The sequence below is a fragment of the Sesamum indicum genome, linkage group LG4 (assembly GCF_026168435.1).
Source record: "Sesamum indicum cultivar Baizhima isolate 11 linkage group LG4, ASM2616843v1, whole genome shotgun sequence".
NCBI classification, from domain to species: domain Eukaryota; kingdom Viridiplantae; phylum Streptophyta; class Magnoliopsida; order Lamiales; family Pedaliaceae; genus Sesamum; species Sesamum indicum.
Window position 1 is genome coordinate 10,771,179 of NC_142660.1, and position 25,215 is coordinate 10,796,393.

The 25,215-nt window shown below is 35.9% G+C and overlaps 3 protein-coding genes across 4 annotated transcripts; 2 read left to right on the top strand and 1 right to left on the bottom strand.

Moving 5' to 3' along the window:
• On the top strand, positions 1–4,946 carry LOC105160185 (peptidyl-prolyl cis-trans isomerase FKBP43-like). The gene is made up of 13 exons (XM_088880087.1): positions 1–279; positions 817–884; positions 1,306–1,541; positions 1,716–1,831; positions 2,282–2,456; positions 2,768–2,980; positions 3,099–3,245; positions 3,373–3,585; positions 3,833–4,148; positions 4,252–4,339; positions 4,433–4,474; positions 4,587–4,635; positions 4,725–4,946. Exons 1-13 carry the CDS (start codon positions 267–269, stop codon positions 4,843–4,845), a joined length of 1,797 nt encoding a protein of 598 aa, XP_088736213.1. The 5' UTR covers positions 1–266; the 3' UTR covers positions 4,846–4,946.
• Positions 4,947–8,871: 3,925 nt separating this feature from the next.
• Positions 8,872–10,702, top strand: LOC148788451 (uncharacterized). Its single transcript, XM_088880088.1, has 3 exons — positions 8,872–9,101; positions 9,630–9,752; positions 9,853–10,702. Exons 1-3 carry the CDS (start codon positions 8,872–8,874, stop codon positions 10,700–10,702), a joined length of 1,203 nt encoding a protein of 400 aa, XP_088736214.1.
• Positions 10,703–13,501: 2,799 nt separating this feature from the next.
• LOC105160175 (alpha-galactosidase 1) lies at positions 13,502–21,041 on the bottom strand. Of its 2 annotated transcripts, XM_011077442.3 has the most exons (15): positions 20,633–21,041; positions 18,956–19,014; positions 18,620–18,676; positions 18,115–18,149; positions 17,928–18,031; positions 17,782–17,857; positions 15,886–15,944; positions 15,747–15,812; positions 15,575–15,658; positions 15,414–15,478; positions 15,128–15,210; positions 14,933–15,023; positions 14,631–14,680; positions 14,395–14,535; positions 13,502–13,737 (listed from the first exon to the last, which is right to left on the bottom strand). In XM_011077442.3, the coding sequence occupies exons 1-15, from the start codon at positions 20,800–20,802 to the stop codon at positions 13,645–13,647; spliced, it is 1,233 nt and encodes a 410-aa protein (XP_011075744.1). In that variant the 5' UTR covers positions 20,803–21,041; the 3' UTR covers positions 13,502–13,644. The 2 variants fall into 2 exon arrangements, with proteins under 2 accessions (XP_011075744.1, XP_020548760.1); XM_020693101.2 differs by lacking the exon at positions 18,956–19,014 and having other exon boundaries at positions 20,633–20,773.
• Between the last annotated feature and the right edge of the window lie 4,174 nt (positions 21,042–25,215).

Sequence of the window (25,215 nt, forward strand, 5' to 3'; positions counted from 1 at the left end):
TTAAGAATATTGGGAGATACGAACGGTGTTCCTCTCCCGCGCTTGCTTCCAAGTTCCATGTAAGAGCATTAAGGCAGAGATTCATAGAGACAACTCTGCCGCTCGGAAAGGAATTCGAGATCATACCCATCTTCCCTTTCCTTTTTCCCAAACATAAATACCCACTTTGAAGGTTTTCTGTTCTGAGAAATTTCTCTCTTCCTCAACTCATTTTGGGCGAGAAGGCTAAGAGTAAGACCAGCAGTTCCAACTTCATATCCACTACTATGGCTTTTTGGGGTATGTCATTTCAGTTTCTTGTCTCTTTTTATTCTTCGCATGATGACTTCTGGGTTATTCCAATGAAGTAATGGTTGAAGATAAGAGTTTCATCAGTCGTTAGTGAATAAGTTTCAATTTTAATATGAGTTAAAAGAACAAATTTTGAAGAAAGAAGATGTCTGTGTATGTTAGTCTCACTGCTCAAAGAAAAGAGTTACTTTTCGTGTGGATTTTCATGACTTTTGAGTGTTTGTGTCGGACTGTTCCAGTTTTGAGTTTTGTCTAAGAAGCTTGAAGACTAAATTACATCCCTTGCTTTCCCGTTTCAGAAACCTATGAATATGTATTATTTGTTTTTGTGACTTTTATATACCTTTGTGTGTTTGTTTCACTGGTTGTCTGAATTTTCTTGACTTCCAAACAATCAGCGAAACAAACACTCCTGAACGTTTTGAGTTATGCATAACTCAAGACTAAATTTACATAGATTTCTTTCCCGTTGCAGAAACCCATAAATGTTTATTTGTTTGTATGACTTTATATATCTTTGTGAAGAAGTTGAGGTGAAGCCTGGGAAACGTGTCCTTTCTAGCACAAATGGTAAAAGACTTCGAATTACTCAGGTTAGACCCATCACTCATCCCCGCCTGGAACAAAAATTGAACCGTTCTTTGTTATATTTTTTTGATTGTTGTGTGTGATGGAGCATGATATCTTATTCAATACTGTATAGAGCAAATCTGAAATATTCTTTGTTATATTTGTTTCATTCTCGAGTGTAATATGATAGTACTTGATAACATATTGAATAGTGTTCAGAACAAAATTGAATTGTTTCTTTTTATATTTTTGTTTGATTCTTGTGTTCGTTAAACAGCACAAAATTGAACCATTTTTTTGTTATAGTTGTTTGATTTTTGTGTGATAGAACTTGATACCATATTCCATACTATTTAAAACAAAATTGAATTCTTCTTTCTTATATTTGTTTGATTGTTGGGTGTGATTGAACTTGATATCATGTTGAATACTTTTGTTTCTTAGGCATCTTTGGGAATTGGTAATGCGGCGGAAAAGACCATTGTCCAATGTAGAATTGGGAGGAAGAACAGGCCAATTATCCTCTGCGCTTTGGTGCCGTATATAGCTGAGTCATGCTGTTTGGAGTTGGAATTTGACGAGGTACACGATATGATCTTCTCAGTGATTGGCCAACGGAGTATTCACCTGACGGGTTATTTTGTCCATGACAATAAACCTATTTTTCTAGACAGTGATGTGTATCCTTCTCATTTTTAATTATTTTATTTAAATTGTTTGTTTTCTTTATCCCATTAAATTAGCATATTCAGATCCAATCGTGACTATATAGAGCTAGCATACATTAATTAGTTACTAACGAGTCATATTCATAGTTTGTTATGTTCCTATATTTGAACACAATATGGAATTAGTACTGAAGATACTGAAGGGGATTCTTATAACTCTGAAGATGATGAATATGAAGGCAGTTGTATTGATGACAGCGAGCTACCAGTTCCGGCACCTTCCCGGATATTCTCTCACCAAGGTTTGTTTATTTTCTTTATGTTGTATCTTCGTTATGTGCTTAATTCTTTTAGTATTATTATTATGATTTCTTATAGATATTTTGTAGGTTTAGTCTCATATTCATAATATTAGTTGGACAACTTTCTTTATAAATACTTTTATATTTAAGACAACCTATGTTCAATTAAATATTATTGTAATTCTTTTATTCATTTTATATAAGACCTAGTAGGTTAAGGTATCTAATAATAAATAATAGAATGAATGTGATTCTCTGTGAGGAACAATTTGTCAATGTAACTGCAAGCTGGGCATGATATAAAAATTTGGAACACTATGTTGGTATCCCAAAATTTTTTAGTGTTATTTGGTGCTTGAGCATGCATGTTAACAGGATTGATTGTTTGGTATATCCAATATTACTTGGACCATAATCTGTTTAATTTAAGCATTGACATAATGTTGTTAGGGAAAAAGAACACCGAGGAACTTAGGTCTAAACGGCTTAACAAGAAACTTGACGTTGAGTTTAATCAAAGTGATGAGTTGAATGAGAGCAAAGACGAAGATACTGGCAATCAGGGTTGTGAACCGAAGGAAAACAAAGATGTAGTTGAGGCAAGCTTGTGTCAACAACAAGAAAGGTAATGTGGACAACGGATTATAGCATTGTAGTATTTTTCTTATGTAGATTATTTTTATTAATTTTATGTTCTTTGTTCAAAACAATAATTTCTTTAACTTTGTTATGTTCCGTTCACAATCAAATTCAACAATTTCTTCTTTATTGGTGTAATTTTACTTTCTTTTTGAACTATTCACCAAGATGAAAAGCTGTAAATTCAACAGTTTCTTCTGTATTTGTGTAATTTTATCTTCTTTTTGAACTATTCACCAAGATGAAAAGCGCATTATAAGTCTAATCCTTATCGTGATGCATTTTGTATTATGATAGAGATACAAAAATAGGTGATCAAAAAGAAATTCCCCAACAGATGGAGTCCCAAGAAGTTGTTGATGATGATGCTAAAGATCGGGAACGAGAAAATGGTGAAAGCAAGATGGAATGGTGTTTCGTGATAGTGTCAAGAATAGCAATATTATTGGAGAGGACAGAACACACACAGCTCACATCACTTGCACTCATATTCAGCCAAATGACTCTATGTAAGAATGGACTTCCCTTTGAACTCAAAACAGAAAAAGGTTCTGTAGTTAATCGTAATATTGTTCATTTTGTTACCATATCTTAACATGCTATACTATTTATTTACTGATTTTTGAAGGTTTGTGTGGAGTGATAAAGACCAATCATCGGAGGAGATGATGGTGATTACTGATAGTGTAAAAAATAAAGTTGTTATTGGAGAGGATGGAACACAGTTATCACAGAACATGTCTGATCATATTCAACCAAATGAGTCTAAAAATGTGTAAGAATGCCTTTCCCTTTGAATTCAAAATAGAAAAGGTTTGAATTGTTTTCTTGCGTAATATAACATTTTATTACAAGCAATCTTTTGTCTTTAAGCAAATTTCTTACAACCTATATGTAAACAGGGATGATGATCTAGACCATGTCCTTGGTGTTGTTAGCTATGAAAATGTCTCGGAATCAAAGGTGAATGATATAGTTTCATTGATGGGATCTTCAATTGAAGATGAGGCTGGAAATTTAAAAAATGCAATTGAAGTCGTAACGATAAAGCAAGGACTTGATATTTCTAACAAGAAGGATAGTCCAACACATCATGATGAAACAATGATTGATGCGTGAGTATTCTTTTATCTTTGCTAGAGATGCTAAAGTTTCAATTTCTCTCCAACATCTTAAGATTTTAAGTGAGTGATCTTTAAATAATCTTGAGTCGCTCATGAGCAAACCTAGAGTATAGAGAGCGTGATATATTAGTTTTTGTCAAGCACAAGTTTCAGTCGAGGAGCCAAGTTTGTTGAATTTGATCTCATCTCTTTTTGTACTTTCAATGCTGTCATTTGATTGTAACTTGTAACATTGCAGTGATACTAATACTGTACCTAACTCACTTCCCATGGATACTCAATCCAAGAAGAGGACTTTGGAGAAAAAGAAAACACCTGAGCATAAAAAAAGCAAACCCGAAGTTGAAGGTAGTTCTGGTACAAACATATGGAATGCAATTCAGAATGAGGGGAAGGTAGTTGTGTATGAGCCAAATGAAGAAAAGACGGTCGTATACAAGCAGGATGATGTAACTGAAAAGCAATGTGAAGCACATTCTTTATCAAATGGGTTGATTATTGAAGAACTGACTAAGAGAGATCCTAATGGAAAATTAGCTCTGCGTGGAAGAAAGGTATGTTCCTGTTGTCGACATAACGACTGATACATGAGCTTTTTGTGTTTTTGATTTCAATGTTCAAAGATTTCGTTTGTACTTATATTTTCTTGGAGTTTAGGTCAAAATTCATTTCACTGGAATGTTGAAGGAAACTGGAGTAGTCTTTGAGACTAGTGTTGGCAAAAATCCCTGCAAATTTCGCCTTGGTAAATTTTGCGATGAATGAATCCTATCATGTATTTTGACATACTGTATTGGTGAAGGTGATTGATCTGTTAACCTTTTCTTTTTTGAACTAGGTGATGAAAAAATAATTGATGGTTGTAACATGGGCATTGATGGTATGAAATAGGATCTTCGTATCTCATATTAACTACATAAATCACATTTCTTCATTTTTAGTGTTTATTCAATTTTATAAGATAATTACTAATATATTTGCACATAATTAAGGTATGCGTCTTGGTGATAAGAGGAGACTTATAATTCCACCATCTCTTGGGTAAGCTTTTACCACTTATAACTATAAATAACTCTGGATTTATAAATTTTTTGTATTTACATCTGCTACTTGTGTTTAATGTGGTGTAGTTTTGGAGAACAAGGATTTGGAACAAGTGTACCTCCAAACTCATGGCTGGTGTATGAGATTGAATTGGTTGGCGTGCAACGTCGACATGACATGTCCATTGTTTCCAAATACAAGCATTAGATGTTTTTGATAGTATGAACATTTGATTGAGAAGTCTGCATAATATGAACAGTACTGATTTAAGAACCTTGTCTTATTTCCTGAATGATTTCTATTCCTACTGTTACTGGTGTTCTACCTTTTACTGAGAAGAAAGGCCCTTGGATACTGCAACTTGTTTTTTGCATGATGTGGTAGTAAGTGGTAACACAGATTTAAAGGGCTGCAGAACCAATGCAACAGGCTCTTGGAAGGCATTAGATACATGGCATCGATTCATGAGAATTCAGGAAATATTGATCTTCATACTGTGAATTAGGGGATGCTGCGTGAGATCTGCTTATCACTTGAGAGCTATGCAAGCTGATATACACTTTCAGATTCTCAGGTCACTACAAGGAAGTGATTGAATTTTCTGATTTAACTTCACTTTGCGAATCATTTCTGTCACAGAATCTGGAATTGATTGCTTACAGATTGCAATATGCAAGTTGAATACGTTTATCAATTTGATTACTGTGGAGCAATCTGATAGCAAATTGTGGTTTACTGATTAGTTCAATATTTGAATATAGTAACGGGAATGATTCTATGAATGTGGTTGGCTATTAACTTTGAAACAGAGTGCTTTAATTTGCAGCAGATTGGATATAAAACGGTCGACCAACACTAGTTTAGTTTGATGACTTAAAAAGTGCTGTCGATTTAGAGATATATCTACAGATAGGTGCCGCTGTGGTAATGGAAGTGCGGCAGTTGCAGGGCTGGTGAAACATACAGTGGCGTGCAGCTCATAACAGGGAAGTGTGCATTTGTTCTAGCTATGCAATTAATTGTTTAGATTGCATTTCAACAGTTTGATCAACTCTCACAGCAAAGTGATGTGTGAAACTGTTTTATTGGAAGAAGAAGTGCAGCAGGATGTGGTTATTAACCTTACATTTATGCAGTTGGAGATGATTGCTTGAAGACTCATGACATGCGAGAAGCTTTGTAACAAGTTAGTAATGCAAGTTGGAGGAGGAGCGGATTGCAGCTGCAAGCGTGGATGTTGTAGCAGAGGAGCAGTGAAACGGCTGAATCAGGGAAGTTTCTTGTTTATAAATTTCCATCTTGTAGTTTCCTAGAACGTTGAACCTTCTTGCATTATTCGTGGATGTTGTAGCAGAGGAGCAGCGCAATGGCTGAATCGGGGAAGTTTCTTGTTTATAAATTTCCATCTTGTAGTTTCTTAGTACGTTGAACCGTCTTGTATTATTAATGACCACGAGGACTTTCTTCGTATTCTCAGTTGCTTGGAATTTACATTCCATAATTTAATTTATTTGTAATTTTAGTTTTATTATTTTACGACTCAAGAGATTTAGTCCCACAAGTCTAATAAAGTTGAAATTTACGTCCCATTACTGGGAGAGAAAGTCCCCCCTTGAGAAGCAGAAGAAGGGGAAGTCAGCCTCGAAGGTTGTCCCAACTTGCCCAAGTAGTTCTCCCGTAAGTTGGACCAACTTTACTGGAATGAGATTATAACTGCCCATGTGAACCGCCCTTACTTAGTGAAAAGTTCAAGCCTTAGAAGCATGCTTTGGGAGAGGTTTGGAATAAGTCTTGTATGAGTCCTTTAATGGAGTCCCTCTTATTGTTGAGGCGCTTCCGATAGCAGGCTTTTCTTTTTATGATTACTAATAATATCTCCGCCTCCCCGTTGGTGTGACCCTTTCAAGTGGATAAGGGCATGAGCCAGAGGGCTCATTATGTCGGGAAGCGCAGTTGAATGTGAGATTTATCTCGATTGGCTTGATCAAACTAATCTAAGATGCAGTAGCCCAAGTCCATTTCCATTACATTGTTTACGGAAAGAGCTCGAGCAATGCATAGGCACGTGCTCCTTTCATTAACAATTTAACGAAGATGGTTAATGAGACGTAAATTGCAATATTTTTGGACTTTTGCAGGTAAATCTACTGAGTCGTAAAACAACAAAACTAAAATTATAAATGGAACAAGTTATATATCGTAAATTACAATTTTTCCAAATAATTTATAAATTAATGGATATCTCGTAGTACATCCAATGAACAATATATTTTTTTATTTCAAAACAATTTATAAATTAATTTTAAGAAAATTTAATTTTGAAAAAATCTAATTTAACCAAAATAAAAAAATTAACCAAAATCATAAATTAGCCAAAAAATATTGCAGAGCATCCGATCGGCCGCACAGACGGCCACGCAAAACCACAACCAATCACAATAAAAGCAAAATGAAACCGAAACCAGCAACTGGGCGTTTGAACAAGATTTTGCAAACCAATAAAAGAAATCACTTCATTTAATGGAAGACCCAGTTCGTTGCTTCACCGAAGAGATCATAATAATCACACACACCGCCACCAATTGCCAACCTCCAAGATTGAGTTTCAGTCTTGGGCGGTGTGGCAAAGACGATGGTCCAACAGAGTCACTATCAGGCGGAGGCGACTGTAGGAAGTGAGGGACCGAGAGTTGAGAGAGAAATTTCTTTTTCCACCGTGAGAGAGTTTGAGAGAGAATTTTCTTTGGTAGAGAATTAGTTTAAATTGGTAAACGGATCTTCGGATATTTTTTTGGGTGAACAACAATTTACTGATATTGAAAATGAGCAAGTTACTTCTTCTATAAAAAAAAAATATAGTAATTTATTCTCTTATACTTTTTAAACTAAAGCAATTTACCTCTTTATATAGGAAGGTAAATTGCTTCATTTTAAAAAGCACAGGGGGGGAAATTATTTTATTTTAAAAAATAGGAAATAAATTGCTATTTATTTTTTTATAAGAGGGTGATTTGCTCATTTACGATATCACAAAAGAATTGCTTGAAATTTTTCGATATTTATTTGTCGATTACTCAATCCACACCCAAACTATTTTAATTTAGTGGGCCTAGGTCATGTTTGGTTCTTGATTTAAAATTATGGACCTGAATTTGGGTTTAAAATTGTAATAAAAGGCTTAGGTCTAGGTATTATTTACCTATTGAAAGCCTTAATTGGAGTTGGGTGCGATGGGATATTTGATTTCGTAAGACAAGATACAGCAGGCCTTTACCCGGTGGTCGAAGGGTTTGAATTTTGAATTTTTAGTGGCCGGAGGATTTGAATTTTGAATTTTTGAATGCTGCATAACTGCCCTGTTGCTGCCATTATTCTGCAGCAGTTTCTGCAGCCGTTTCACACTCACTGCCTGCTATGGCCAAAACCAATAAGTTAAGGAAACCTGTTGCGGTTGCTGCTGCCGGCCTACACTCCGACCAGCCATCGACAAAAGCCGCAGCTGTCAAAACAGGTGCAACTGCCCGACAGCCGGCCAAGCAACAACATGACGCCATCACCACTTTCGCAGATGGTGCAGCCGTTTCACATCCACTGCCTCCTATGGCCAAAACCAAGAAGTTAAGCAAACCTGCAGCAGATGTTGCTGCTGGTCAGCACTCCGCCCAGCTGTCGGCAGGAGCTGAGGCCGTCAAATCATCTGCAACTGACCGTCAGCTGGCCGACCGACAAGCCAACGCCAACCCCAATTCCGGTAAGGTTAATCCTTCGGGTTTTAGTGTTTTTATCTCGGGTATGGAGGCTTCCCCCTCCTTTATCACTAAGAACGATGCCCCGAATGCAACTGCTTCCCGACCGAATGATAACAACCGACAACAAATACTCCACTGTAAATGCCGGCAAGAAAACTGTCTCATTTACAGGATTATTCAGCAGCAACCGTAAGCTCACTGGCGATAACAAACTCTCCAAGTTTGCGGTTGATGATGGTCCCCTCACCTTGAGGCCTAATGATTTGCTTGATGTCCGATTGAAACTGGGTTTCTGCCTCGTTGGCTACATTGTCGGCAAGTTCCCAGGACTTAAGGCGATCCGTGCACTGTCCCAATCTGATCCAGTTTCCAACAGCACGAGATCGGTTGGTTAATCTTCCATTTTGCGCGTGAGGAGGATAGACAATGGATTTTGTCCGGTGGACCCTACTTCGTTTATAGATGTCCCCTACTTCTTAAGCACATGCCGGATTGCTTTGAATTTAAAGATGATGATATTAGCCTAACACCGATTTGGGCCACCCTCCCATCACTCCCCCTTGAGTGCTGGTACCCTAATGCGCTCGGGAAGATTGGTTTTAGGATTGGCAATCCTATTGCCATGGATTCCCTTACGATGAAAATGGAAAGGGTATCATATGCCAGAATACTGGTAGAGGTGGATGCTTCCAAAAAGATCGTCGATCAAGTGGAGTTCGTTATGCCAAACGGCATAACCCGAAGATCCCTTACCAACAGACTCAGATAGCTCATCAACGGATTCCCCGACGAGCACTCAACATGCAATGCCGGGGATAAAAACCAACGAGACTGCAGTGGCGTTCAGTAAACCGAAGAAGCAGGCAGGAGGGGAGTCTCCCCCTCGATCCCTATGAAGATCGGTTTCTGGAACATGAGGGGCTTCAACCGGCCTCTCAAATACAATGGGGTAGCCCACCTCATCAAGCATAACCAGCGTTGCCTCTTGGGTATTTTGGAGACAAAGCTTGCAGCATCAAAGATTCCGATATTTCTTAGCCGCTCATTTCCGGGATAGTGCCAAGCCATCAACTTTGACACCATTGCCGGTGGACGCATCCTTGTGGTTTGGAACCCGGCAGTCATAGACCTTCAACTGGAGGATATCTCGCTGCAAGTGATCCACTGCCGTGCAACGAATAAGTCTTCTCAATTCTCCTTCTATATCTCATTTACTTATGGCCTATATTCTGTAATCAATAGAAGGAGTATGTGGGAGAAGCTTACAGATTTGGGACAGACGATAAGCATGCCATGGCTCATTATGGGCGATTTCAATTGTGTGAAATCTCCTGAGGAGAAGCAGCTTGGAGTGGCCCCGACTTGGTATGAACTCAAAGATTTCGTGGACTGTTGCGTAACCGCTTGGATTGCTTGACGTCCCCACAACGGGTTGGTATTACACATGGTATTCAAACAACGAAAGCAACCCTGTATGGTGCAAACTTGATCGGGTCCTCTACAACAACGAATGGCTCGAGACCGGTCTACATTGCGGCGCCCACTTCAACCCACTGGGATGCCTATTAGACCACTCCCCGGGTATTGTCACTATCTTCGACCATTCACCCACTGAGTCAAAACCGTTTCGCTTTTTCAATATGTGGGCACACCATCCGGACTTCTTGACTACTGCTGAACAACGATGGAACTTGAATATGGAGGGAACGCCACAATTCATTCTTTGCAAGAGACTAAAATTACCCAAAGGTCCACTGAAAGCTTTCAACACGCAACACTACAGCCACATCTCCAACAGGGCCAAAGAGGCTGACCTTGCATTGCAAGATGCTCAGAACCAGCTTGAAAGCAATCCGGGAGATGTAGCGTTACGGGGACTCTTTGGGAGATCTCAGGAGGAAGGCCGTTTTTCCTTGCCGAGGCCAAAGGATACTTCTTCTACCAGAAAGCCAAAATCCATTACCTCAAAGAGGAAGGACCTAAACACCAAATTCTTCCACGATATGGTGAAAAGAAACGTTGCTAGACACTTCATCACGGCAGTCACTAGAGCTGACGGGACTATAATTACTGCTGCCGAGGATATTGCCCAAAAGTTCGTTGATTACTATACATCACTATTGGGCACCGAGGCTCATACCATCTCAGTCGATGATGGTGTGTTCGATTGGGGCCCCAAACTCTCCTCCGAACTTACCGAGGAACTTTGTAGGGAAGTCACAGCACGGGAGGTCAAGGAAGCCATCTTCAATATTAACGACAACAAGGCACCCAACCCCAATGGATATTCCTCATGCTTTTTCAAGAAGGCATAGAATGTGGTGGGTAATCAAGTATGCAAGGCCATTTTGGATTTCTTTAGGAGTGGACGTATGAAATGGCAACTCAACCAAACCATCATTGCTCTCGTGCCCAAATCAGAACATTCCACCTCTGCTGCTGACTACCGATCGATTTCGTGCTGCAATGTCATCTACAAGGCCATCACAAAAATTATCTCGGACCGGCTCGCCCCTGCATTAGAACACTTAATAGACCACTGCCAGGCTGTGTTTGTTGGAGACCGCAATATAACAGACAATATTTTCCTGGCCCAAGAAATGGTATGGTAGTACTCGAGGAAACGAATTTCACCTCGATGTACTATCAACATCGACCTCCGAAAGGCGTTTGATTCGGTGTTGTGGGCATTTCTCTCCCGAGTACTCCACGGGTATGGTTTCTCCCAATGGTTTATATTTTGGATTATGGAATGCGTCTGCATTCCATCATTTTCAGTGGCTTTGAATGGTTCCCTTCACGGGTTTTTTCCAGGGAAAAAAGGCCTAAGGCAAGGAGACCCGATGTCGCCGGCCCTCTTCCATCTTAGTATGGAATACTTCTCTCGACTGGTCAAGAGGAAGACTTCCAGCTCAGACTTCAGCTATCACTCAAAATGCGAGAAGTTGAAAATCACGCACCTCCTCTTTGCCGACGACCTGATGCTTTTTTCTCAAGGAGACCTTCCATCTTTCATGCCTTGATGGAATGCCTGCAAGAGTTTAGAGACGCATCCGGCCTTTCCGTCAATACCTCTAAGTCATGTATTTTTACAACGGGCATCTAGAATGAGGAGCTTGATGAGATTCTCGCCATGATAAGGTTTGCGAGAGGAGAGATGCCAATCCGTTACCTTGGCATTCCACCACAAAGGCTTTCAGTCAACAACTACTCACCGCTTGTGGATTAAATTGCCAACTGCATTTCGAAGTGGAAGTCCAAAACCTTATCTTATGCAGGCCGACTGAAACTTATTCGTTCGGTTATTCAGGGCGTGGAGTGCTTTTGCCTCCAAGTTTTCCCTCTTCCAGCGGCGGTCATCGAGAAAATTCACCGACTTTGTAGGAATTTTCTATGGAACTCTAGGAGGGCACCAGTCGCTTGGGAGGAAATTTGCCACCCTAAGGAAGAATGCGGTCTCGGTATTAGGCACATTCACTATTGGAATGATGCGCTCCTTGCACGCATCCTATGGAACATCCACCGCAAGACAGACACGTTGTGGGTGCAGTGGGTCAACGGTGTCTACCTTAGGGTGCTTCGATATGGGACTGACAACCGAAGAAGGGGGATTTCCCACTCCTTCAACGGATTGCTGATATCCGCAATAGGGTAATCACTGCTTTTGGATCATCGATGGCAGCAATTGAACATATGACGGGATGGGCTACCACCAAGGGTCTCCAAACGTCGAAAGCATATGAGTACTTCAGGTCGAAACTTACGAGACAACCTTGGAAAGCAACTATCTAGAAGGCTTTCATCCCACAGAAGTACTCATTTATTATGTGGCTTGGCTTGCGCGGGAGATTAGCTACAAGGGACAGACTTGGGTTCCTCCATGAGGAGGATTTGTGTTCACTTTGCATCAACACCAAAGAATCGGCCAAACACCTTTCCTTTGAGTGTCCGTTCAGCATCTACGTTTCGTCACATATCCAACAATGGTTTGAGATTAACCGACGTATGTCAACCCTACACAATGCGGTGAAATGGCTCAAGAAGGAGAAAACCGGATCCTCCGTTCATAACGAAGCGCGACACTTAGCTTTGGGATGCACGATCTACACCCTTTAGAGGCATTGCAATTAAGTCATCTTTGAGGGCATAAAACCCAGTCCGGATGGGCTTATTATTTCAGTCAAGATCACAGTGTATAGGCTCCTCTTAACACTTTTTCCACACTGTTTAATTGCTCTTTAAACTTTAGTGTGGGTCCTTTTGTATCTCTCCGGGTATGCCCGGAGTATTCTGTAAATATTACTGGATTAATGAAAACTTACATTTCACCCAAAAAAAAAAAAAAAAAAGATACAGCGGCAACAAATGATTTGACAATGTTGAGGGATTCCAAGAGATTTCATTATGATAAGGTGACATCCATTGTTTTAGGCCGGCATACCACTTCTCACAATTGAGTTTTGATTTGGGTCGAAGTCGTTAGTCCCATCGAGCTCCCTTAAAATAGTGCTTGAGACTTGAGAAAAGAACAGGTTGTTAGGTTCGTTGGGAGGTCTCCAGCTAAACCCTTTCGATGCTTAAATTAGTACTGAGGTCGAGACAGAAAAAGCGATTTGAATGTATTTAATGCGGTTTTTGGTGTAATAATATCTTATCATAAATGAAGTATAAATGGTGTATTTATAGATTCTGAAAGAGTCGACTTACCTATGCCACATGTCATGATCTCACTTTATGTATTGTCATGTGAATCAATGGGTCTCAATAGCGAGTTATTGGAATCAAATCGCTGAACGGGTCGAGAGGTCGTGGATTTTTAGCATAACTCTATAACAAGTACTAATTTTTAAAGATATTTATATCATTTTTCAGGTAGATATAATATACCCCTATCAAGTTTAGAGAGTGGTTGCGGCAATCCACAATGTTGCTTCAACAAATGGATGGAAGTGGTAGGATGGAGATGAGGCGCTCTTCGTTCTCGTTATACTAGATTGGATCTAATCTTTTATTGGGATTAGAAAAAAAAACAAATTAATGATATTTTTTATTGAAATGTGATAGTTTTGATAAAACTTAATCTCATGAGCGATATAAAGTATAACATCCACACAAGGCCAAATGAACACCCACGTTAATAATAATACCAGAATGTCAATGAAACCATCAACATTTAATTTATTAATAAGTCATTCATTATTATTAAAATGCAAGTCGTTGGGAGGGAGGAAGAAGAGAAGTTGGATCTTTGGCTCCCTCAAGAAATTGGCTTCAAAACGTACATCTTACAGGCATGTGAATCCACTGTTGCTGTCAAATTTCCTACAAATCTTGTCTCAAGGCTCTTGTGCTACAAAAGGAAAACATATGAAAATTTTGTGGTCATTTGACAAACATGGAGCTTCAAGATAAACTATTTAGAGTGCATTTTGCTAAGTTTGTAAGCATTTCAATAAATTTTTTTTAAATAGTATTTGATATTTTTCTTTTTTGGAAGGAGCCCATATAAAAAAATAATAAAGTATTAGAAACTTATAACTTCTTTAGAAAAAGAAAGGAAAAAATGCAAGCAACTCCCTTATAATATTCCAAATCAGCAAATTAACTCCTATAAAAATCATAATGGTTTATCTTTTTGTGTTTTTAAAAATGCAGCAATTTACCCTCTTGTCTAAGAAGGTAATTGCTTCATTTTGAAAAACACAGGGGGGGTAACTTGCTTTTTTTTATATATATATATATAAAGAGTAATTTGCTCATTTACAATATTACATGGAGGTAAATTACATTAAACCTGAATAAAAAATAATAAATTTTCACTTATTTTTAAAATTTTAACAAACTTTTTCAATTTTTGATTGCATTCGTTATAAATTTATTACTGCTAACATCCTGTAGCTCCGTATTTACTATTTTATCCAAATACTTGAAAAGCATATTTTTAAAATAAACTAAGATGTTTAAAATAAATTTTGGCATACACCCTCTTAATTGGAACTGCGTTTACCTCCCACAGGTCTCTGGCTATAACAGAAGTGTCGGAAGGGATCCCTATGTCATCCCAGTGAGCGGTAATGGAAGTAGGCCAAGATCCTCGATTCAACAGCAGTACTGCTACTCTATAGTGTGAAAGAGGGCCTGCCCACACCTGTTCAAATTCATGTACCGTAACGATCATACATCCATCCATCCTTACCATCAAACATAACGCATCACCATAAACAGTTGTATCATCGGATTTACCTCCCAATCACCTTCCATCCTAACCTTTTTAGCCTGAACACCTAGTTTATCTGTCATGAAGATTATGATTTCTAACTTCAGTAAATCATCACAAGATCCAAATTAAAGACGTCAAGACCACAAGCAACCCTACATGATATTACAAACGAGCAAATTATTCCTCTGCGAGAAAAAAAAATAGCAATTTATCTCTCTATTTAGGGTTAAATTGTTATTTTAATTCATAAGGATAATTTACTCGTTTGCAATATTACATAAGAGTAAATTGCATTAAACCCTGTATATATGGGTGACGGGGTTACCTTGATTAACGGCTATCACTTCCTTATTTGCGATGATTTCCATTGTGTCTTTAGTTATGTTTCTGACATCACAACCTATGAGGAGGGGAGCCTGAAAATAAGATTGATGAATCAAAAATGGAGTAAGAATAAGGTGGTGGAGAGCTTCAAGAGGCAACAAACATATATCCTTGAGAGATAGAGAGAGTGAGAGACCTTCGAAATCGCCCATATGCTGAAGTGAGCTATATATTCGTCTTTGGTCATTCCTCCATTTCCGACCTCAAGCATGTCGGGATCTGTCAGAAACCACCATTCCGAGAGGACATTTAACGACCCCTTGTTGATGGTGCATGTAGAGACATATGTGTACTATAATTACAATACTATGGAGTGTCGGGTACTTATAATGTTTCATAAAATAAGAAATGTTTGTGTAATTAGAAGAGGTAGGTGCATGTCCATGTATTTACCAAAACTTAAAAAGTATGGAAAAACTAACCATTCCAACCACCAGGCCTAGCAAAGTCTGCATAAACTTCATTTTGATCTGCTCGAGAGACCATGCTGTCGGACGATCAAAATTGCAGTGATTGGATTCATCTGTTAATGACTTTAGAAAACAAAAACATATATGTCTGGAAACGATGGATGTAATTATACCTATCCCATGTATCAGAAATGTCGTTAGCAGTTCTCCAGCTATTTCCGACAGTATAACCCCACAAGGCCGGGTGCATGTCGCCCCTAGTACAAGTACAAAAATCATTAAGAAACGACAGAAATGAAACTCGTGTAAATAGAAAAATACAGTTACATTGAGAAAAGCAATCACCATTCACATAGTGAGAAGAAGATCGGGCGGCCGGCTTTCATCAAAGCTCTAGTCATGACGGGATATCTGCACGACGAGAATATAAGCTGAATACAAAGGCTCTGCTAAACTCACTGCGAATCTCATATAGATTTATTACCGGAGGGTTGGCCTCAGTCCGCCGTTGTTACAGTTGTCATACTTCAAATAATCAATTCCCTGCAGGCAAACAATGTAACTAAAACACATTTGTTCATGCATAGGTCTAAACTTAATTTCCACAATTTATTTATTGATTTGGAACGTGTTAATCTTGTTTTGTCTGCGTATAATTTGTATCAATCAGTTCCGTAATATGGTAAATGAGCAAAAACATTTTCTTGTTGTCAATCTCCCTTATGTTTTAGAAGGGGAATTGACACTTTTCGTCCCATAACCTAGAGCCTTTTCATTTTTGGTCTTGTTGGTTATGAAATCTCACTTTTAGTCCTGTAATTATAAAGAATAGCACTTTTGATCGCATGACACATTTAGTTGGATAATTTAATAGAACATGCCACGTGCTTAGCACGTGATAGCTAAAGTCTTTACACTTTTGGTCCCGTATGTTACAGGATTTTCACTTTTGGCCCAATATGTTAAAAAAGTTTCACTTTTGAACCCATAACTTTAAAAGTAGCATTTTTGGTCTCAAGCTTAACAACCATGTGGCCGTTTTCATTAAACATTTAACGTAAATGTGTCATGGGACCAAAACTGCTAATCTTTTCAAGTTACAGGGTCAAATATGAGAATTCTGTAATCAATTAAATCAAAAGTGAAAAGACTCTAAATTACGGTATGAAAAATGCAATTTTTTCGTTTTAAAAAATAAAGCAAATTACCTAGTGATGGCAACGTGGGTTAAACCAGACCCAAGACCCGCGCGGCGCCGTGAAACCCGGTCCCGTACCCCATCTGCCCCGTCCCCTTAAAAATCGGCCCTAACACCGGCCCGCTCCTGACCCGCACGTTTTAAATTTTTATTTTTTTATTTAAGTAAAATAAATTTAAATTTATTAATTTAATATAGTTTTTTATCTACAATGAATTATATAATACAAAGAATACATTCAACTAATGTTTTTATTTTTTCATTAAGTAATATTAGTTTAGATTTAAATGCTTTAACATAGTTTTTAATCTAAAATTAATTGTATAAGACAAAGTATACACACAACTAAATTTTTATTAAGTAATGTCATTTTAAATTTAATAATTTAACATATATTTTTAATCTAAAATAAATGATATAATACAAAGAGTACAATTTAAAATAATTTTTTATTATTTCAATAACTAACATAATTTATATTTAGGTTAACATAATTTTTTATATACAATAGAATTGTATAATAAAAACAAAACATTCATCTAATTTTTTAATTTCCAATAAGTAATATATCAATTTAAATTAACATAGTTTTATCTGAAATGAATTATATAATACAAATACTACATTCAACTAATTTTTTCAATAAGTACTACTAAATATCATTGTAAATTTAGGAAATTTACTATAGTTTTTTATTCTAAAATAATTTATATAATACAAATAATACATTCAACTATTTTATTTTGATATTTCATATATAGAGTTGGATATATACGAAGCTATTTAAAAATTTACCTATAATATCATAATTCTCTATTAATAATGTATTACATATAAATAAATACATAATAAAAAATATTTAAAAAATAGACCGGGGCGGGTTCAGAGCGAGTCCAATAAAAAACCCATAACCCGCCCGAAATCCGATAATATAAATACCAAACCCAACCCATTCGAGATGGGTACGTATCCGATGCGGGTCCTAAAAAATCAGGTCTGGCTGTCATCCCCAAAATTATCCCCTTATCGATGGTTTAAATAGGGGTAATTTATTTCCATTATTACAGTGAATAATTTGCTTTCTTTTTTTTTCATAGAGAAATTTTTACTCCTTTATCATATCACACATCGTAAATTGCAATTTCTCCCATAAAAATAAAATAACAAAAGAAGAATGAGTACCCATAAAGCAAAGGTTTTGGCATCCTGCTCCTCGTGCCCAAGTGAACCAGGCATTTTCTTGCTACAAGTGTAAAACCTGGAACGGAAACGAAGCAAGTGAATGAAAAGACGATTAGGAATCTGAGTAGATTATGTATTATGTATACCCGGCATCTGAGTAGATTCCCAACTTGAGTCCTTTGGTGTGGACGTAGTCGGCCAAGGCCTTAATGCCCGAAGGAAACGTGGAGTTCTTAGGCACCAGCGCGCCCTGAAATTCGGTACAAATCAACTCAATAAATGAACAAACACAAATATTTGTAACAAATATTAGCATGGACACGAAAAATGAACCTTTTCGTCACGAGATATTTCAGCCCAGCAATCATCTAATTAAGATCCCAAGTCATCAGTTTGTGAGTCAGATATGTGATCAAAAAAAGTAAAAGATGCTAATAAACATTACAATGAGTTTATCTACAAATTTATTATAGTTATAAATAATTTATCATTATTTACACTTGATTTTAACGCTCAGTTTAATTTTTTACTCTCTGATAGGTTTTTATCCATTTTCGTGGTGAAATGATCAGAATGCCTTTGTGAACTATGAATTATAATTTTACTTATTTTTTACAATTTTTCATCCACCTCATCCAATTTTTTTAATAATTTTTAGATTTTTTTAAATAAAATATAACAAGGGCAAAGTTGACAATTTCAAACCTCCATTTAAGAATTACATAATTTTATCAAAGATTAGAGATATTAATAATCTTCAAACAACAAAAAATTATTTGAAAACTCGTCGTAATTTACCTCAAATGATAAATATTGTGTAGGGTACATAGAAATGTACCTATATTGACATACTTATATCCCATGCTGGCAAGACCGGTCGAGACAAGAGCATCAGCTGACAAACAAAATAATGGGAAATATTATGTGAACTTATTTTCATTTGTATTACAAATAAAAGGACAAATAAATCATGCAAATATATATAAATCGAGGATTAAATACAATTTATATCCTGTATTAATAAAAAAATACAAAAAAAATGAAGTATAATTTATCTTCTCGTGATTTTAAAAATAATAGGGTGAATTGCACTTTATTTTTTTATAGGGATTTATTTGTATTTTCTCATTAATATAAGGGTAATATTGCATTTAACCCATATATGGATGATTACCTGTTTCTTTGATGATCTTTTCGTCAATCATACAATTAAAGTGATTCCAACTATTCCACCTGAAAGAGATTTGTACACTACAACAATTAATATTGGTGAAAATATTAAGCGGATATTTTGAAATTGTCATTCAAAATATATGATATAAAAATATTTTTTATTTCACCACTATATAATTATTAATTAATAATAAAAATATTATGTATAAAGTCATCGTTGCAGATAATCAATGAGATATTTACGGTGACAACAAATAATTATTATTAATATGCAATTATTATTAATCTTGGTGTAATATTTTAAGTTTCTAATATTTATTTATCGTGTAATATTTTAACCATGTATTTCTTTTTAAATAATGAAATAATTAGTTATATGAATATAGCATGGGTGTATTTTCCAATATCTTGATAGTCAATAATGTTTGTTTGAAGACTAAGTCATAAAATTAAATTTTAAAATTTTATAATATTGAATTCTTGATTGCTATTAAATATGTAGATTTAATATCTTGATAAGATTATTTTGTAAATAATATAATAAATGATATAATATTTAAAAGTTCTACCAAAAAAGAGTTATTTGTGAATTTATTGATAAATTATGAGTAAAAGTAAAAATAAAAAGGAAAAAATTAACTTAATTAGTATGATTTTGCAAAATAAATGAGTTAAAAAATCTTGGTTTGGGTCTGACCCGACCCAAAAATTGGGTCTTGGATGTTGGGTTTTGAGAACTATGGGTCTTTAGTGGGTTCACTGAATTAAATAGGGTTTGGGTATAAACTAATTTGTTTGGGTCTTTGTTGGGCCTGGCCTTGACCCTACCCATTGACAAGCCTAATTCCTAGAAATGTAAGTATAAATGCGGAAAAAATTTAAAGGAAAGTGTAATTTTATATTTTTAGAGGGGGTTTAAGTGTAATTAACCACATCTATTTATACTTATAAAATGGGGTTTAATTATTTACCCCCATATGTTAATGGAAAAGTGCAAAAAATGTCATGTGAAAAACAAAGCGTCATTTACCCCCATGTGATACTAAAAACGATGCAATTTACCCTAAATAAGTTGCACTTTATTTTTTCACAAGGATTTTTTTGCACTTTTCCATTAACACTGGGGATAAATTATATTTAATCCAAAATAAAAAACAAAAATGATTACTTATTAAAACATCTCCCTCATCAGATATCAATCTCTAAAAATTAAAAATCATCATGTTATGTATAATAATAATAATAATAAGGAAAAAGTATTATTTTAGTCTTCTAGTATGCCTAATTTTAATTTTAATCCGATAACTATGTCAATTTTTGTTTAGGTCCAGTAACTTACGAAATTAATTACTTTTAGTCATCTAGTAGATTTTCAGACAATTTTACCCCTATGCAATTTTTGAAAGACAGTTTTAGTCCATATGCACTCATAGGGGTAAAATTGTCCGAAAATCTGCCAGATGACTAAAAAAAAAGAATTTCATAAGTTACTGGACCTAAACAAAAATGGACATAGTTATCGGACTAAAATTAAAATTAGGCATATTTAGCGGACTAAAATAATACTTTTTCCTAATAATAATAAAAAAGAAATTAACCTCATACAAACTGTTGTACATTATTATATGATAGCAAAATCAAATTGCAAGCAAGCTTCCAAACAAAAGAATAGAATTACCCCATTGGAGGAGTGGAGGCGAGGCCATTGGCAAGCAGGTTGCGTCTGCTTGAGCTCTCATCATCATATGATGAAGAAGGAGCTGTAGCAGCTTCCGCCCGTATGCCGGTAATTACGATCACCACTGACATTAATACCCATGAAAACGTATTGAGTGAAGATGCCTCCATATATATGACTAAGTTATAAGACAATTAACAGACGACAACGAAGCTACTGCCTTATGAAATGAGTCAGTATTGGAGATTTTTTGTATATATATAGAAGAAGAGATGGGAATGGATATGGAGATGTGATGCAAATTTAAAGTGAAGATAAGTAGTAGTAATTGGTATTGGGTTCTTAATTTCTGGTGCTATCTCTCTTGTCTTGCTCTGTTTTGTGCTAATGGGAGTTATTGTCTTTCTACCTGCAAAAGTTATGAAGATGCTGCTGCTGCATCCCATTAACTGACAATAACTCTAATTAGTGGACGTTACTATCCTTCACTCACCCAAATCTTATATATTTACCCCACGTGATATATTGAAAATGAGCACATTAGAGCCCGTTTGGTTGTATTTTTATTTTTATTTTCAGTTTTCAACAATTGGAAACGTGTAGAAATGCTTTATTGATTTTTATGAGAAAATTAAGAATATATTTGGATTAGTTGTTTCCAAATATAGGTATATAGGTGTGAGAAAGTTGAATATAGATATATGTATTTTTGATGTGACAGATAACCAAATTGATTGAATAAGTGAAATTATAAAATAATCAAAGTGAGTCTTGTCATTTGAAACAAGAAAAGATATGCTGACAAGATACTACAAGTATGACAAACTCATGTGACCTATAATTTCAAAAAATTGAGAATTAAAATAGGAATGCATTCTCAATGAAAATGGCTTGACCAAACAAAATCCCAACTACCCAAATAGTGAAAAGTGGAAAGAATCTCATTGAAAACACAACCAAACGGGCTCTTACTCTTTTATAAAAAAATTATAACAATTTACTCCCCTATACTTTTTTTAAAATGAAGCATTGACCTCTTTATATAGGGAGGTAAATTTGCTTCATTTTAAAAAATATAGAGAAGTAAAATAATTGTTGTACTTTAAAAAATAAAGGAAGATAAATTATTATTTAATTTTTTATAAGGGGATAATTTGCTCATTTGCGATATCAAATGGGTGTTGATTGCATTTTTTCCTATATTTATGAATGTACAATTAGAAAAAATGACAAATGTATGAGAATTGGTGTGTGATTTTGGTAACGAATTTCCCTTTGGTGGTTCCTTTCGTTGCACTGCTTAGCTGCGTACTTTTTTAATGGGTTAGTGGGTTTGGCGCAATACTTTTTACAGAAACGGAAACAAGCAATATAATGTAGACGTCCAAGTGTTTGTACAATGGACAATATTTAGAAATCAGATGTAAAGAAACTGACCCAATCTCCACAACTGGCAGATTCCTTCACCACAATCATCAAACAATTATTGCATGTTCGATTTTTATCTAATTTCTGGCCAAAAGAGTTTTCTTTTTTTAAAAAAAAACAAAAATTTCATTAAATTTACAATAATTATTATTATATGTCATTGATTTGAAAATTTTCTATTTTTCTAATTTATGGCGAGGAACTGAATTGCAATATAAGAATAAAAAGTATAGAAAAAGGAAAGAAAATTATAAAAATAATATGAAAAAAAATCACACACGGGAGAAAACTAATTTAAAGTGAATTGAAAAGATAGGGACTATTTAAAAATTAAAATCAAAGGAGTAAAGAGAATTTAACCTAGAATGCTCTGAGTAACTAAAGTTGTGAAAGAATCGAGTACGGCCTGAGAACTTGGCGGAAGCATAAAATAAAAGTGATTTAAATAATTTAAATCAGATCAAAGGGATGTTCCCTTTGATATTCCCTACTTTTCAGTGTTAAAACGTACAAATATAACAAAAAAATAAGGTAAATTACAACGACCTCCCTTAAGGTTTAGTATAATTATGAATATCCCCTCATTATTTAAAAATTACCAATATCTCCTAATTTTAACGGCCGTCTAAAAATTAACCCAACCAGTCCATCTATTTCTCTTGTGGTGAACTGACCAAAATGCCCTTGTGGATTAAGAATTATAATTTTATTTGTTTTTTAGATTTTTTTAGTTTTTTTTATGGATTAAGTGGATAATTTTTTTATAGTTTTTAAAACTTTTCATTCCTCCTCGTGATTTTTTACAAATTTTTAATTTCTTTTAGAAAAATAAAAAACTATTGTAAGGGCAAAGTTGACAATTTCATACCTCCACTCAAGGATTACATAATTTCATTAAATATCAGGGGGTATATGTAATTTCTTAACAATGAGGGGGTATTTGTGATTATACCAAACCTCAAGGGAGGTTGTTATAATTTACTAAAAAGATAAACATGCATTTATAAGTGGCTTTGAAAAGATTCGAAAAGGTATGAAAAGCCTAACCACGGGTTTTACCTTGAGGTCCTAACAACTCACCAAGAGGTGTTGGTCAGTGCATTTCCCCAAGGACTTCGTGGAGGCCCTCTCTTTGAGTCTGTAGCTAAGAAACCAACCACTAACTTCTTAGACGTATTTGTCAGAATAGGTGTAGAAGTGCAACAACTTTGCTGGCCGATCACTGGATGGCAAGCACACGGCCAGGCGAGTGCACAGCCTGGCCAGCGCTCCTGCCAACGTGCGTTCTGGCAAGCTACCTGCGCACGCTGTGCGCAGTATCTGAATGGGGCGAGTGTGCGGCAGGCAGGGACACCTACGCATGCACGCGCCTGGCTGATGGCCAGCTGGAATGATTTTTCTATTTTGTTTTCAAAACTTTACTTTTCTAATTTTTTTTATGTAAATTTTCTGAAATAGTTAATTTTAGTGAGTTTAATTTTTGTTCAGAGTTGGTATTTTTCAAAATTAAATTATTAAAATTAATTTGAATGAATGTTTCAAACAAAAAATAATTATTGCATGGGTTGCAGTTATATCTATATTTAAGCTGCATTATTTTTATATATAATTCCTTAGGTTGGATACGTAATTAATCTTATGATATTGGATGTCATATGATGAGCATGATTACTTGAACTATTTACGTGCTACTTGTGTTAATTGGATCAACATGAATGATCACATAGCCCATTAAACCTTGTGGATGGTTTTTGTTTTTGTTTGATTGAGGCCTGTGCGCCTCTTATTTTTTTTTATCTCATCGTTTTTAGCCTGAATTGTAAAAGCTTGCTTTCTATGTATAATGTACTCCCCTCAACATCTGATTGGGGTTTCTTTTTAAGTTGTAATGAGAGTAGAATAGGTGGAGATGATTTACTTCTTTTTTGAATTGTAAAGAGCAAATCCATACAATGGAGGCCTATGGAGGAGGTCATGAGCTAGGCCCATGGAGATCCATGGAGAAGAGGCCCGGATGAAGGATCCCACAATGGACTTGTGATCATCTAACAGGGGCGTGCTAGGCTTTTATTTTCCATGCGATGCGTTGTTAATGCTTTAATATTTGGAATATTGAGCATGCAAATTATTAATGTGTGATGAGGTCTTGAGCATAATTAAAATCAACTCTCACTTGGTTGGACCAAGTTAAATATTAGACCGTAATAAATGAAAATAAACAAAGGGTTGTTTTTCCATGCCTTCCATCCACAATGATGTAGTGAGGAAGTTAATTTCATCCATGTGTGGTCTCACAAGTCGCAGTACGTACAGACTAATATAAAGCTCCACTATAATTGTGAACTAAGTGAATACACTTCTATTTCCCTATCTCACGAGTCGTGAGAGCCGATAGGTTGTGCTATGATTCGGTTGCCGGGTCGCGTCTAACATTAAGCAAAGTGATTCACTTGGAGTCCTCGGAATCACTCAAAGACGGCGAGGCAAAATATCTTTGGGATCTCATTGGACGAGAATGATATTGGATACCTCCTATAAGGTTATTGCATGTGAATCGTAAAAGTGGGACATGAAGAATTTCACTTGTAGACCTCAAGCCGACTAGGATGTTTTCCGAAAACCCCACCATTTTAGAGAGTGAGGGCTTTTGTAGAACTAGGGGAAGGTTAATGACTGAAGTCCAAGTCCTTAACTTGAATTAAATATTATAATAGTTTGCTTATTTTTTGCTTTTACATTTTATGTAGATAATGTCTAAGAATCCTTTGACCGTGATACTAGAAAATAGTAAGTATAATGGAACAAATTATACTGACTGGCTGCATAGTTTGAGGATAGTCCTCGACTATGAGAACCAAGGATACATCATGGATAAGTCGCTTCCTTAGACATTGTCGGTTGGGTCCTCATCTAACGAGCATGTCACGTTTGAAAGATGGCATGCAGACCACCATAAAGTCCGAAGGATCATACTGGCTTCCATGTCTAACGACATACATAAGCAGTAAGATGGGTTGGACGATGTCGCCTTAATTCTACAATGCATGAAAGAGATTTATGCGATTCCAGATGGGCATACTAGGTATGTCGTCACTAAATAGTTCTATAGAACCAAGATTACTGAAGAGTCCTCTGTGCAAGAGCATGAAATCAAG

Bases quoted from the DNA above. Each gene is read 5' to 3' on its own strand.
- LOC148788451 (XM_088880088.1), top strand. From the start codon at position 8,872: ATGCCGGATTGCTTTGAATTTAAAGATGATGATATTAGCCTAACACCG. The intron at 9,102-9,629 runs GTTCGTTATGCC...TGTAATCAATAG, and splicing joins AAGATCGTCGATCAAGTGGA to AAGGAGTATGTGGGAGAAGC. The intron at 9,753-9,852 runs GTATGAACTCAA...AAACAACGAAAG, and splicing joins CTTGGAGTGGCCCCGACTTG to CAACCCTGTATGGTGCAAAC.
- LOC105160185 (XM_088880087.1), top strand. The intron at 1,542-1,715 runs GTATCCTTCTCA...ATATGGAATTAG, and splicing joins ATTTTTCTAGACAGTGATGT to TACTGAAGATACTGAAGGGG. The intron at 2,981-3,098 runs TAAGAATGGACT...TGATTTTTGAAG, and splicing joins TTCAGCCAAATGACTCTATG to GTTTGTGTGGAGTGATAAAG.
- LOC105160175 (XM_011077442.3), bottom strand. From the start codon at position 20,802: ATGGAGGCATCTTCACTCAATACGTTTTCATGGGTATTAATGTCAGTG. The intron at 18,032-18,114 runs GTTCATTTTTCG...ACCGAATTTCAG, and splicing joins AAATATCTCGTGACGAAAAG to GGCGCGCTGGTGCCTAAGAA. The intron at 17,858-17,927 runs GTATACATAATA...TTTCCGTTCCAG, and splicing joins GGAATCTACTCAGATGCCGG to GTTTTACACTTGTAGCAAGA.